The sequence below is a fragment of the Thermobia domestica genome, chromosome 13 (assembly GCF_964235325.1).
Source record: "Thermobia domestica chromosome 13, izTheDome1.hap1.1, whole genome shotgun sequence".
Lineage (NCBI taxonomy): Eukaryota > Metazoa > Arthropoda > Insecta > Zygentoma > Lepismatidae > Thermobia > Thermobia domestica.
The window spans coordinates 118,565,077-118,579,985 of record NC_137466.1 but is presented as its reverse complement, the minus strand read 5'-3'; the positions used below and the strand labels follow the sequence as shown (position 1 = coordinate 118,579,985).

The following is a 14,909-nucleotide window of genomic DNA, read 5'->3' as shown; positions in this document are numbered from 1 at the left end:
GTGATGGTAGCAGTGTTGCCGGATGCATGTAAGTAAATGTTTTACCATGATAATTTCAAAGTTTCTTTTTCATTGTTTTCAGGAGTTGCATAATATAGACAGATTCATAACACACCTTTTGATGTATTGAAACATTAGCAATGTTGCCGATTTGGAGTTTTAATTTATGAAAACTACGATTTCCCTAGTTCTCTTTTACAGAGGCCTCATCCGATTAGTTATCGGTGGAAATGAAAAAAAGATTTACATCTTCGGTTACATCTGGCAACACTGTGTGGTTCCTAGTGTATTTCAATCGTTGCTTCCTAGTTTAAAAAAATATACATGAACAAAGCTTCACTTTGGTATAACCATTATTTGTGTATCTCTTCAGGTTCAAAAGTTCTACTATCCCAAACTCCGGGTTGTATTGTATACTGGACACCCGACCATTCAATTCAATCCACTGCCCAACATTGATTTTGTTACATAAACAACTCCGGATGTTTTTTATGTATTTTCATCCGCTGATTCCAAAAATGCAAACAAAAATTTTCCATCACCCACCATTTTTTGTAATTTTGAATTTTTTTTCCTTGTTTTATTGCCATTTGTGCTATATAATATGTTGATTAGGAGTAGTGTGTTACATTTATATTTCATTTCATTGTGTTAACAATTAACTTAAAAAGTACGGTGATTGTTGCCTTGAATTCACGAGTTACAGCAATGAAATTCTCCTACAAAACTGTGATTATAAGGTAAAGTTCGCAGATGAATGGAAGATTTCTTAACAGAAAGAAGCTAATTCTGTATTATCTTTCCTTATCAATTGATTTGTGATAGAAGTGTGTAATACCTTCCTTAGTATTGCAATTTACAGAGTAGTTAAAAAATGTGTAGATTGTATAAGAAACATGTCTCGAAAGTGTGTTAATGTTAGAAACAACTTATGTTACGCGTGTGATGAGCTGACTTTCAAAGCGCAGAAGCGAAAGTTTACTCCTCTAATAAGAAGAGCATATGACTGTTATTCTTACAACAAAATAGGCCAGAACAAGACATGGACTCCGGAAATATGTTGTGCTAAATGTGTAACACTATTAACTGGCTGGTTGAAAGGATCATGTTATACGCCTTTTGCTGTTCCTATGATACGACGCGAATCTAAGGATCATTTGACAGACTGCTACTTCTGCTTGACAAATATATCTGGAATAAGTTCGAAGTCTAGACACACTGTTAAATATCCATCTTTAGATTCAGCAATTCGACCGGTGTTTCATGGGCCAGGACGTCCCATACGAATTCCAGCAGATCACATAGCAACGACTGAAGAATTTCCTGATGTTCAGGATGAATTTACAGAATGATTCAGATTTTGCGGATGATGCTGTAAATGAACCTCACTTTATAACACAGAAGGATTTAAATTATGTAGTTCGGGATTTTGGTTTAAATAAAAGCAAGGCAGAATTACTTGCCTCAAGATTGAAAGGATAGAAGCTATTGCAGGGTGACACTAAAGTAAGTTTTTATTCCGCTAACGCCAAAAGGAATTTGAACATTTGTTTTCTAAACAGAAGGACCTAGTTTTCTGCAATGATGTTGAGAATTTGTTCCAGTCACTGGATATTGAGTATACATCTGAGGATTGGCGTTTGTTATTCGACTCCTCAAAAACGCGTTTGAAAGGAATGTTACTTCATAATGGAAACATATATCCAGCCATTCCTTTAGCCCATGAAGTTGGTTTAAAGTAAAATTATGAGAATATGAAGCTCTTACTATGCGCTATCAAGTATGACAATTTTTCTTGGCAGATATGTGGGGGATTTGTAAGCTATAGCCATCTTAATTGGGTGACAGCTTGGCTATACTAAATTTTGCTGCTTCTTGTGCAAGTGGAATAGCAGAGATAAATGTAATCATTATATTAAAAAGAACTAGCCAAAGAGAGAGTCACCCAGGACAAGAAAATGCTCTTCGCTAACCACTTGTTTATATATATGGATCGCGATGGCAGTGTATTTCGCTCTCTGAAAAATAAGTTCCCAAGGATCAGTGAAGCTAAACTAAAAGAAGGAATATTTGTTGGCCTTCAAATAAGGGAACTGATGAAAGATACGCAATTTGAAAACCACTTAAATATGCAAGAAACAGCTGCATGACAATCTTTCAAAAAACTTGTCACAAAGTTCCTAAGAAACTTCAGGTCTGATAACTAGAGAGAACTTGTCAGTGAGATGACTGAGAATTAAGCTAATTCGATGTAATATGAATTTAAAAATAAACTTTCTGCACTTCCACGTTCGATTTCTTCCCTGAAAACTTAGGGGCTCTGAGCAACGAACACGGAAAACGTTTTCACCGCGGAAATGCACAGGTGCTACCAGGGTACATGATGTCCAAATTTGTTGACAGCCTACTGTTGGACACTGAAGAGAGCTGTTCCTCAAGCAAGATATAGTCGAAAATCCAATTCACATACATTTTAGATGAATAAATATAATTCTAGCTAAGATACCATAATACTATAAGAATAGACAAGAAAAAAGTTTTTCATATGGTTACTTGAAAACCCTGGGTGATGGAAACGTTCGGTAAAAATATTTGAAATCAGCACAAAAAGTAAGTCAGAAAAACCCATTTTTTCCCCTTATAACATAAAAAAAGTTCAAATTTTGTTGGTCAGTGTAATCGGCGTTTGTGTTTGTCTGTTCAACTGTAAATTCCTTACAATTTATCAAATTTAAGTAAAACAGAAGTTGATTCATTTATTTGAAAATAATGTCTTCCCATTTGTGGTCCAAAATTTTTTTTTTTTGTTGACATTTAGGACAGTCTTCAGATTTAGGACAGTCTTCAGATTTAGGACAGATCTTCAGGTTGTATTACTTTAAGTTCTAATAGTAATACAAGGTAAGATTGACATATCTGAGTTATTCATAATGTACTTTACAGCATTTGTCAGCAATTACATTTTTATAATCTGCCTGATGAGCCACTGCATTTGTTTTGTGGAGTCATTGTCGTGTGTTCATATGCTTATATTGGTTTAAGGAACTGTGCAGAACATAAGAGCACTAAAAGTCAATACAGGCAGTCCGTTTCTTGGTTTGTTGTGTTATAATATTGTTAAAGTGATTATTGTGATTAGAAGTATAAAGTGGAAACGAAACAGAAAATCACCACAGAAAGTAATGAATTCTAGTACTGGAAGTACTACATATAGTGTTAAAACTTAGAAAAGAAAGAAAAAGTAGTATCATATATATTTAATATAGCAACAGAAATAGCTACCTATGCGGCAGATATAACTGTTATAAAAATCGGTATATTATATTCAACAATAAACCTACATTGTAGACCAGTGGCGTAGAAAAGGGGCTTATGGGCTTAAAACCTACCTCCTCTTTGTATAGTGGTATCAAAAATTGATTCTGCTAATATACAGTATATTCCATTTCTGATCTTCGATAATACGACTTTTCTCATACTTTATCTCAAGTATTGTACAGTCATGTAATAAATAAATTAATAAATAAATAAATTTTGCAGAAGACCCCTTTAACCCTACTCAAGATTTCAACAAGTTAGTTGTGTACCGAATTCTTTTAGGAGAATGGGCTCTTTCTCGTCGGCATAAACATCAAAACTTACTATTTGCTTGTACGAGTAAGAGTATTAAAAAAAGATTTTATTTATTTATTTATTTATTTATTTATTTATTTTTTTTTTTTTGACATGCTTAGCCGAATTGATAGCGCATGAGATTTCGTAATCTCTGGTTGTACTTCCAATTAAATCAATAACATTTTCCGGTGTTGACCCATTATCATGAAGAGTTGGTGTAGTATGGGTGCTCTCTTCCTGTGGCGAGGGTCCTGACTTGATTCTAGCTCGCGTGAAGTGTGTCTTGTCGTGGACAACCACCACTGCGTGGTAAAACTAAAAGATTTCGTTTTATATTTTTCATAATATGACAACTGAGGAACTACGTGAATTAGCAAAATTAGCTTCTGAAACTTAGAAAAAATGACACCTGAGGGCTGATGCACTGAGCACGCATCATCCAGTTAAACGTGCTACATCTAATTATAGATAGCCCTACTTGGATTGTAGCGGTTGTAAGTTGAGTTTTTCTTTCTACCTGTTAACTAGTTTCTCAAGTATTTTCATCCCGTATGACTATAAAGAAAACTAAAAGAATGAGACTTGTTTGTTATCTGCCTTCCCTACAATTCGGTTCACCTCTGTGTACTGAAATAAAATACTTAACGCGAGCTGCAAGAGCACATTACAGTTTATCAGACCATGCGATGAACATTTCAGCCGGTGACGCATGGTAAGTGCATTGGCATATTTTATATATATATAGCTTATCTGTGCTTCTTGGACATGGGTTTATTAATCCTATGATATTTTAACAACTCCGCCACTGCTTAGTCGTATTAAATTATTTTTTATATACAGTGTAATATTCTTTTAAGTGCTAATTTCATACGGTAAAATTAAGTTTGCACCATCTACATGCTTTACTGTTTGATTCCATGTTAAATAGTTCTACGTATTCAGCGCATACCGACTTAAAAAGTATATATACACGACAGCTTACCTTTAAACTTAATTTGGTTCAACATATCCTTTTCATTTTTTGGAAAACTGCACACGAAAGAAATTTCAAGTAAAACAACTACCTCTGGCAACCCTACCATGTGACTGACATGACTTGTAAACAAAGAAATCAGTTTGTAACTCTGCCGCACGTACAGATAAATCAAACGTGTAATACTAACCTTACAACCTTCCTGCAAATTCTTACATCATGTAATAGTATATTTGATCTCTTAAACGTATTGAATTCTTCCTTAAAATTTGCTTCTAGTGGTGAAACATAACGTCCTACTCCTACCATTTTACTATATACAGCAGATTAGATACCTGGTACAACGTTTATTACTAACTACGTTATGAAGGCACCTTAATATCTAATTATACAGAATTCTGTATCATTTACAAAAGGTGTTTTAACGTGTTACAATAATGTTGTAGCACGCTGGCAGTATGGTTATTCGGATATTTATTACATAAATACACTAAATTGATGCAGGAATTTTGTACGCTATTCGTAATCAGGATAATATTCAGAAGCAAATCCGAAAACTTTGTTGAAAGCGCAATCTGGATACAGTTAGTAAATTACATTAATGCAAATAGTAAGTCCGAAGTTATAATTCTAATCAGAAAGCTATTTCGATTAAAGCGCATTCGTTGAATACAAGAAAGTTAGTCCCCATTTTAAGACTATCAAAGCTACTGGAAATTATAAATACACAACTATATTCTGTAATAACAAAACGTATTCTGAACAACTACAATATTTTACTTATCTACGGAGTAAACTAATCTTATTAATGATAGTACCTAGAATTTGCTCACTATATTCCATTTTCCTTCCAATCTTTTTATTATTATTAAATTCCGCAGACGATGAGATTATGGTAACAGCATATTCTCATTCATCTTTCACGTGTGATTTCTGTCACTCACATCGAAGTTCTTCGTGCTAATAATGCAAGTGCCGTTTTGTATTTATTTATTTATTTATTTATTTTTTTTCACCAATTGATGATCAGCGAAATCGTCGATTACCAGTGAGTTCAAAAGACTACGACTCTGATTTATCGTGCATCTTTCGAAATCACTTCTAGTTTATAAAAATTACGGATAATGGTTAATTTGTTTAATTTCCAACTCTTCATAAACAATTAAGGAAAGGAGGTTATTCTTATCGCAGAAATATCGTTTAGAGTCAATAGCAAATCGATTACTCGTGTTATATCTATCGATTAGATAATACAATGATTATGGAACTCGAACTGTTTAAGTATCAACAAGAAAATCAAGTGCAAGGATCACTATTGAAGTTTCTAAGATGTGGAACTTATTCTTCATTTCATTAGCGCGTGTCAGCAAATTTTCGGAACCAGTATTTTCATAGGGCTTGAAAATTCCATCTGCTGAAATATGCGTAATTAAAATTATTCGATTTTTTGTTACTGTGATGAGAGTAATGTGTTACCCTTAACGTCTGTATGTATTATTAGTTCTTTCGAGAGATGCTACGATCTCGACGTCCTAGGAGCATTGTTGCATAAACGTTATGTGCCTGTGAATTAATATAGCCTGGAGGAAAAACAACTAAGGTATTTGTAGGCCTGAACTTAAATCTTTATTTGAACTGAATGACATAAAGAAGTATTCTCCCCAATATACGTAATACTCAAGTTCAACAAATACGTATTAATGTAATATATAATGTCACAAAATACCGAACGAACAAAAATACTACTGATTGCTACTGTCTACAAAATAATAAAATTATTCTACTAACGTAACACTATTAGAATCAAATATAATACAAACCTATACGAAACTACCTCGCCTGTTTTTAAGAGAAAAACCTTCTGATGGACAAATAAATTACGTATGCACTCAATTACTTTTCCTATGAAGAAATCATAATGTTACATACACACATCACCCGATAATGTTTACTACCACATATAATACAATTCTTTAAAAAGATAATCCAAATAAATAATTAAAATTTCACCACCATACAACACTGCACAAACACATTGCAGAGATCACTGGGAAATAGCATCACAAAAGGGACACTGTTTACGTTAAACTATTACTTCAAGTTTTTGAATGCTTAAGGATGTCCAAGGAGGGCTGCTGCCTCTTTGAAAACTCCTTAATACAAAGTGCTTTTGCTGCTGTGCAGTATACAAAGACACGATAGGTCCGTTATCATGCACGTACTTCACATATAAGTAAATATTTTTTTCCATTATCACTTTCAATATGTTATTGTCTAAAAGCCTCAATCCATTCCTATTAAATATAAGCTACAATTATACATGCTAAATAATAGAAGCATGCTCCTCTAAATATTCAAATTTTGAATATCTTAGTATTTTAGTGTATGTTAGTAGTGTTAAATTTTTATTAATAAGTTTTTTTTTTTTTCTGCGTCTGATTTCAGATTTGTGCCTGAAACGATATTTCAAAAATGTAACCTAATATTGTGCCTATCAGCTTATAATAAAATTATCGCTGATTTTCTAAAATGGAGTTTTATAGTACTCTTTTACTATATTATCACAACTATTTTCTATAAAGAACTTGTTCCAAAATTCTGTATTTTTACCCCATCACCAACGATATTCAACTGCTGTTATTTGACAACTTACATAAATCTAGAAGCTTACTAAACGATTTACTACATATTTTAAGGCGGCTTATGAAACTGTGAAATTTGACGGAATTAGAAACAAAATTAAATTAGCATGTCTGCTACGAACGAGAAAACTTTCGAATTAATGGATGTAATTTTACGTCTATCCAGAAAAATAATACAATTTAGAAAGAGATATTTATAGTCTGTAAATATTACATTTTCTATCATTCTAATACTTTACTTCACCTAATAAATGGACGCTGGAAAGATACATGCACTAAGTACGAAATACCAATCCTCAACCAGGTTGAAATTATTCCCAACTATAAGCTTTCTACAATTATATTCTCTCCCAATTTATATGGATTATATTATGCTTATTAATACAGCAAGCAAGAATAACATTTAATTATTATATGTTAATGGTGTTAGTACAGGCATACCTAGGTCACCGCTACTGGAGGATTCGGTGAAGGAAGGCGTACCCTCAGTCCATGTCGGCGTGCTACCTTCCACAGAGGCTGGAGGTGTCCATGTCATCGTCCGTATTGTTGAACTGAAACCAGATGTAGAACTACTGGACTCAACACTCAAAGATGACTTATTTTCCGGTTTGGATTCCAAACGTACATCAGATATGCTATAAGAAATTAATATATAACTATAAAAGCAGAAGTTACTGCTTGAGTTGTTCTTTACTGCCTTTCATGTAGCCAATGTTTATTAATTTTTCGATTTATTTAGATTTTCCTTCTTTACTTTGTTACGTGCAATTTCGTATCAAATTTCAAATCCTTGGTAACAGGTTAAGTTTATCACCATTGAAGTTCTATCTCTATTAGATTTAGCTCAAACTATGAGGATCGTCCAGTAGGGAAAGGTTAAAGAAAAAAAAAAAAAAAAACTATAATGAAAACTTTTTAACAAAACTTTATTTTACATCTATAGGAGCAACTAAATGCAACAATCGAGGACCGCTAATTCACATGTATATTACAACATTGAAAGCTGGGTTTTGTAGTACGGAATATTACTTTGACGGTTGTCAGGGTCGGAAATAGAGGCCCAAATCAGAAGTTTCAACAGTGAAATTACTCTTTACATCTGCAAATTTTTGCATTCAAGCAGAAACATTCGTCTTTTCATATCTAAACAATGTTTCTCAATGGAAATAATCTGCACATGTAAAAGGAATATGTGAAACTTATACAAGCATCATTAAACGGACAGCGTGATTTCGAAGTGGGAGATAATAGGTGATTATCATCTTGTTCCCACGACTCCCAGGATGGTGTTAATTCTGGGTGGGTCCTATAGCAAGTTAAACAGCATGTTCACTCTCTTATTATTAGTTGGAGTTTTCTAAATTCTAATCATTTCTCGGAATAACAGCCACATATGCCTGATATAGATACTGTCCCATTGTGTCTACATCGTGCATTTATGGTAAGCAACGATGTAATTCTGTTAAGCAACTATTTTATACTGCTTTCTTCTGTGAATAAATTCAAGGCGTGATTAAGTTGCAATTCCATTTGCAATTCTTCTATTACCAGTTTGTAAGATTGTAGAAAATAATCCGATACACTGTTCTCTAGGCGGCCTTGAAACACATTATTTTCTACTACAAAACAAATCATCTCACTCCTGACCCGATTATGTTAATTTAGCGGCCGCGACAATTATTTTATTCGCCTATTATGAAGGGATACTCTTAGGTATTATTTTTTCCTACGTATTGACAAAGGTATCATACCTTCAGAGACATTCTATATCCCCCTCCCTCCCGTCCTTGTCAGTCCCACTCAGAAAAGTAATATCTGCTTCCTTAAACTATGTTTCATTCAAAGAAAAAGAAAAAAAAAAGGTCCCAAAAGACACTTCAATTTCATATAAATAGTGAAAGCCACTAAAACTCAATTGATGAATCCTAAGTTTCTGATTGAAACTTTGACGATCTGTTCTCTTTTTCTGTTGATTTTATGGGACTTCTACATTTGAATTATATTAGGATCATACTGGCCTTTTTTTTTTTTTTTTTTTTTTTTTTTTTTTTGTTCGTTTTATACAGTAAATCTGGTACATTTTGTGAGAGAAGGCAGAGCTAAAGGAAGCACATAGTCTTAATGAATGATGAATTTCTAATGAATCTAAATGAATTTGCTGTTCAGTTGCATGACAAGAAAATACAGAAACTATGATTATGTCCAGAGTTCATACGAGGGAAATCAACCAAGAGTTACATAGATGTAAAATAACATTTCTGAAGCGAAATGTTTCCCACTTTCCTTTCATTTCGAAAACTGACACAAATTTCTGGACGATCTTCATACAAACTTTAGAAAAAAATAAAATAAAATAAATAAGTTTAAAAATCCAAATATGTATTTTGCGTTGAGAAATTAACAGATAGTTTATTTATTGTGTTATTGCTTGTTAAAATCCATTATTTATTGTATTAAATTGGTCTTTAGACCTATTTCTGATTTTAATTACGTGAATTGTAAATTGTTTCCAAATTATGTTTGTACAATATAGATGATGTTATAGCATACAGTATCTAAGTACTCTATCAGGTATTTAAATATACCTAACTTATTATACATATATTAAACACGTAACAGTTCATATTAAAACTATTATTCGTTAGTGACTCTTTTTAAAGAAAGAAAGAAAAAAAAAAAAAAAAAACAGAAACGCAGTATTAAAAAATATTCGTATCAAGCATTTTAAATTCCATATTATACACACAAACACATGCAGGCAGAACATAATCTGAGCTACTAATAGCACTTCTATTGTTCACATAATAATAATAATCGGTGAGATAAAAGGGTACAAGAAAGGCATGACAATTTATGACAGATGTTTAATACTGAAGGTAAATTAATAGAACAAGAATATAAAAACAACATAACGAGTAACAAGAATCAAAGAATAACAGAAAGGAGGTTAAAACTGAGGACATGTGTGAAAAATGTGACCAAGAATTTATTACCTCTCGTGTATTCACTCATTAACATTCTCAACAAGCAAACAAGTCAAAAACATAACAGACAGAAGAGAAATAATATTAATAAATATGCATATTGTTAATACCACACACTTTGGTATTTCCGACAAGAGTAATGGTCAAACAAATTGAATGAATTAATTTATTTGTATTTCTGTCCCTTGTCAGCAGCAAAACAACATAGGACAAGACCTACAGTTTAAAATGGTATCTAAATCCCTATAGTGTGTTCGATGTTTGCCAATAAGAATCGAACCCAAAACCTCCTGCACCGACGGCACTGCAATAGCCACTACTCAAGCGAAGGGGCAATGATTAATGCAGTGCTTTCCAAGCTGATGTACGTATTTATATCCATGAGAGGGAAAAAAAAAAAAAAAGACGTACAGTGAAAAAATTTTAGGATCTTGAACTTGCTCGTGTACCTTAAAATACATAAATAAGAACACAAATTCATAAACAGAGGCTCTTTCTTCAATAAACTATATCGTTTTGAAGTTGTCTATTTATATATATATAGTGGAATTGTTAATTTCACACGTATGTTATCGAATGTACAGCGTAGTCACAAACCTAAACGACCTTTCTCAGTTTCCTGCGCAATTTATTTATTTATTTTTGTAATAACCTTTTCTGCTTGTCTGTAACGAATTTTCATGTTATTAAACGAATCCTGAAGACAATTGCTATCTAAGTACCTGATTTTGAATGTACATATTGAGCATTATGGTTCAAAGCACGTCTGAATACGAATGTCTTAAGATCAGTAGTTAAATTCAATTATTAGGTCTCTGCACAGAAATTCATGTAATAATTTACATTTGCTTTACATTACGTAAATATACGAGATTTATTCATTTCACTTGAGCTAAGAAGTTGAAGAGTTAGACACCGGTAATGGTGAAACAAACCATGTAAATTATCCACTGATTTCCTTTATTTAGAGGAACAACAATAAATCCAATACGAGTAAAAATTGAATTTCTAGCACCTTTCTACGTGTTATACGCACCTCAACAGACCGACAATGTTATTTTTATGCGGATTTAGTATGTAGACGGTGACATCTGGACCTTAAATCTACTGCTTTTAGAAGAGTCGCCTCGTGAGTTTAGGGAACGTCTGGACAACTGTACCAATCCCGCTGCGTTGAATGTTAGAATCTCTCTTGTTCTCAGACCACGACACTTTCAATGGTTGATACAAGTAAGTCACGACTATAAAACATCAGAAGTCAGTAGCTACTAGACAATGGCTGGAAAGTGCAAATCGTAAGGCGGGGGAAGGGGCAGGCCAAGGTGTTAATGTCCTGTCTTTTTGTAGATACGGGAGAAATCAAAATAAGAAATTTTTAGTTTTTAACGTCCCAGGATTATGCCCTTAAGGCTAAAGGAGACGGATGATTAATGAAAGTGAATAATTGTGAAATTAAATTTTAGTGCACTCCCACCGGGAATCGAATCCGGGACCAGGTGCAATCACTAGATCTGCACGAAGGGGTAATACGGTAGAGGTTCACCGTCCATTATTGGAACCAATTACTGATAAAGGATGCCTGAGTAAATGGACATGGCCATTTCATTTTATTTTCATCCATATCATACATGAAGCTCGAAGTAAAACGAGCGTATGAATCGGACACGTCAATAAATAAGATACAAAGAAGTAGTTATTACATACTAAAAAACAATAACGAAACAGAATATGAGACATGTTATATGAGAAAATTACACTATACAATCTACAAGCTACATTTAGCAGACAGGTATTCATCTACTGAATAAAAACAATTGTCCAACAGATACTTCTTTGTAACTGATTTAAATACATTCATTGACTCAACGTTACGAATATCTTTAGGGAGGTTATTGTATAATGTTGGACCTAAGTATTTGGGACCGTTTTGAAGCAGTGATGTATGGTGATTTTGAATGTGAAGATTTCCCTATATCTAGTATTATGATAGTGAAAGTTTCCTTTATTGAAAAAGAATGTATTAAGATTCTGGCGAGTGAAAATTAATAATTGTAACACAAAGACATGGCGGTGGTAATATTTGTAGTCTTATAAAAAGTTTTTTACATGGTTCGTTTACTCTCGCATTGGCTAATACTGTTTTTTTATTTTTATTTTCTATTTTTATTTTTATTTTATTTTATTTTATTTTTATTTTTATTTATTTATTTTTTTTTTTTTTTTTGAATACAGAAAATTAATTTACTTCTTGAATCATTTCCCCAGAAGATAATGCCGTACATTAACAAAGATTGAAAAATACCAAAAAAATGCTTCTACAGCAATTTATATCCATAATATTTTTAACAACTTTCAAGGCATAGAAAACCTTATTGCGTTTTTGTGCTAACAACATTATTCCAGGTAAGAGTATTACTTATATGAAAACCTAAGAAATTTGTTGAACTTACATACTTTAAGTCAGAATTCATGATTGATACATTTATGTCATATGTTTGTTTCGTAAATGGCCACCGATTTTTCTGTATTTACTTTTAAACCGTGTAAAGTAAACCATTGTTGTAATTGATTTTTTATGTTTTTAATTTCCTGTTGTAGTGTGTCATAATTTTCACCTGTAATGACAATACTTGTATCGTCTGCATATAAGGTTGATGCCACTGAGTGAATGTAGTTAGAAAGATCATTGACGTTGTAGGTAGGTTGATCATTTAACAGATACTAACTCTCCCCGATAACTGTGGGTCGACTCAGTTCCGTCAGTGTCCAGACGGTTTCTAGTCTACCTCAATTTTTCGTGTTGAGATCCCAATACTCCTGAGTCCAAGGGACTTATTATTATCCCATTGCAATATGGTGTATCACTTCCCAGTAGGAGATATTTGCTTTGTATAGTCGTTACTGGTGATGAGACAGCGGTATTTGAGTATGATCAGAATTTAAGCGCTAGAGCTGTCATTGGAAATCTCTTTCGTCGTCGAGCCCGAACAAAGCAAGGCAGTCATACTGATTACATTTTCTATGTGGAAGGTATCTTGCACAATATTTTCCTGCCACGCGCCCAGACAGTCAATCAGAACGTTTACAAAGAGATCCTATGGAGTGTGAGAGAATAGACGGGAGTTGTAGTGGCTGCTTTGTCACAATACAGCACATCACAATACTCTCAGCATTCGGTAATTTCTAGCCAACATTTGCATGGCAAAGACGGGTGTAGCAGTATGTTAGAGTAAAGAGGCGTTACTCTAAACGGCACACAATATAATTTGTGGTCCAGCACAGACATAAACATATTGCTTCTTCGTCTCTGTGAAGTTTTTCCAGCGCATTTATGTACCAATTAATCCAATGTTAGTTCTGCATCTTGTACTAGAAGGAACATAGTAGTATTGTTTTCCGAACGTTGAACAGGAAGGGAATATCTTTCATATCATGGGCTCGAAAAGATTATGTGACAAACACAAAATCAACAATAACGTTTAGCTTTGCAACTTTTACAATACCTTTTGTAATCCATCAACGTAACTCCAGTTGTCTTAAAAAGTGCAGATTGGTGATAGATGCGAGTTCTATGACTAAAGAAATATAAGAATTGCAAAGAAGTGTTGGCAAATTAAGAGTAAACAGAACATTTTCTTTCTGTTAAAATAAAGATAAAAGAATAGAAACAGAAGAGTATTATTAAGGCAGGAGGTGCAATGCCTATTCTGCCTATTTATTCAATATTATTTTCCACGTTTACTGAGTGTCCCAACTAGAAGAGTAAATTTTATGTTTACTAATTAATATATTGATACGGAACTATTATAAATGGAAAGGTACATCTTTTCATTAACAGACAGCTGTACGATTAAAATACTCTGAAGCTATTCCAGCATGTTAATCTCCTGAAGAAAAAAAAAAAAATGAAAAAGATTCACATTAGTAGTTTTACATGGATTTAAATTAGGGCACGATGCACGCCATTTTAATTCTAAGAACATAATGTGACAAAATATTATTTTAAAAAACAAAGTGTACGGACATAAATGCGACAATAGTACAAGAAGTGAACAAGCTGACTGCATACACGACTCACCCGTAGTGTATAATCACTTCCTCACGTTGATACAAATACCAACATTGATAACGTTGATATAATACAAATTGACTCATTGTGGCTCAATGTTACTTTTCAGCACCGACGCCATACGAAAGAAGACATACTCAATTATTTAAGATCCGAACTACTATTAGCTTTTATGCGAGGCTTAGTACTAGCACCGAGGCTCGAGCTCGTAACACGTACGTTAGCCACTTCGCGAAGGGAAACATGGAAAAAAACTTCGTCTTCAAAAATATTTTATAGATGTCTTAGTTTTCAATACATCAAATTATTGTATCCATGAGTTGTCTTAGCAAAAATTTTCTCGATGTAATATGTACTGGGTCACACTGTTGCTAAGAAAACAAAATAACTACAGATTTCAAATGACCAATCGTAGGACACGAAAATCTATTCTTTTAGTTGGAACACATTTAACACTAACAAGTGAAAATATTTATGAACAATTACCATTTGTAACCAAATATTACTTCCTCAGTAAGAGAAACATTTAGATCACATTTTTTACAGTACTTCAGTTTCCTATTTGGAACTTGTTCACTACTATCAACTTTCGAAAATTATCAAGACAAAAAAAAAAAAAAAAA

General features: G+C 33.1%; 1 protein-coding gene across 4 annotated transcripts in view; it reads right to left on the bottom strand.

Moving 5' to 3' along the window:
• PIP5K59B (Phosphatidylinositol 4-phosphate 5-kinase 59B) overlaps positions 1-14,909 on the bottom strand; it is a 296,829-nt gene that overhangs the window by 38,724 nt on the left and 243,196 nt on the right. For 3 of the 4 annotated variants that reach the window (XR_014128028.1, XR_014128029.1, XM_081736326.1), the window contains one exon: positions 7,672-7,868. Coding sequence is in view for 2 of the 4 variants with exons in the window: in XM_081736326.1 (XP_081592452.1) it covers positions 7,672-7,868 (197 nt within the window). In the remaining 2 variants the exon portion in view is untranslated. The remainder of the gene's footprint in view (positions 1-7,671; positions 7,869-14,909) is intronic. The other variant, XM_081736327.1, reaches the window with a different exon arrangement.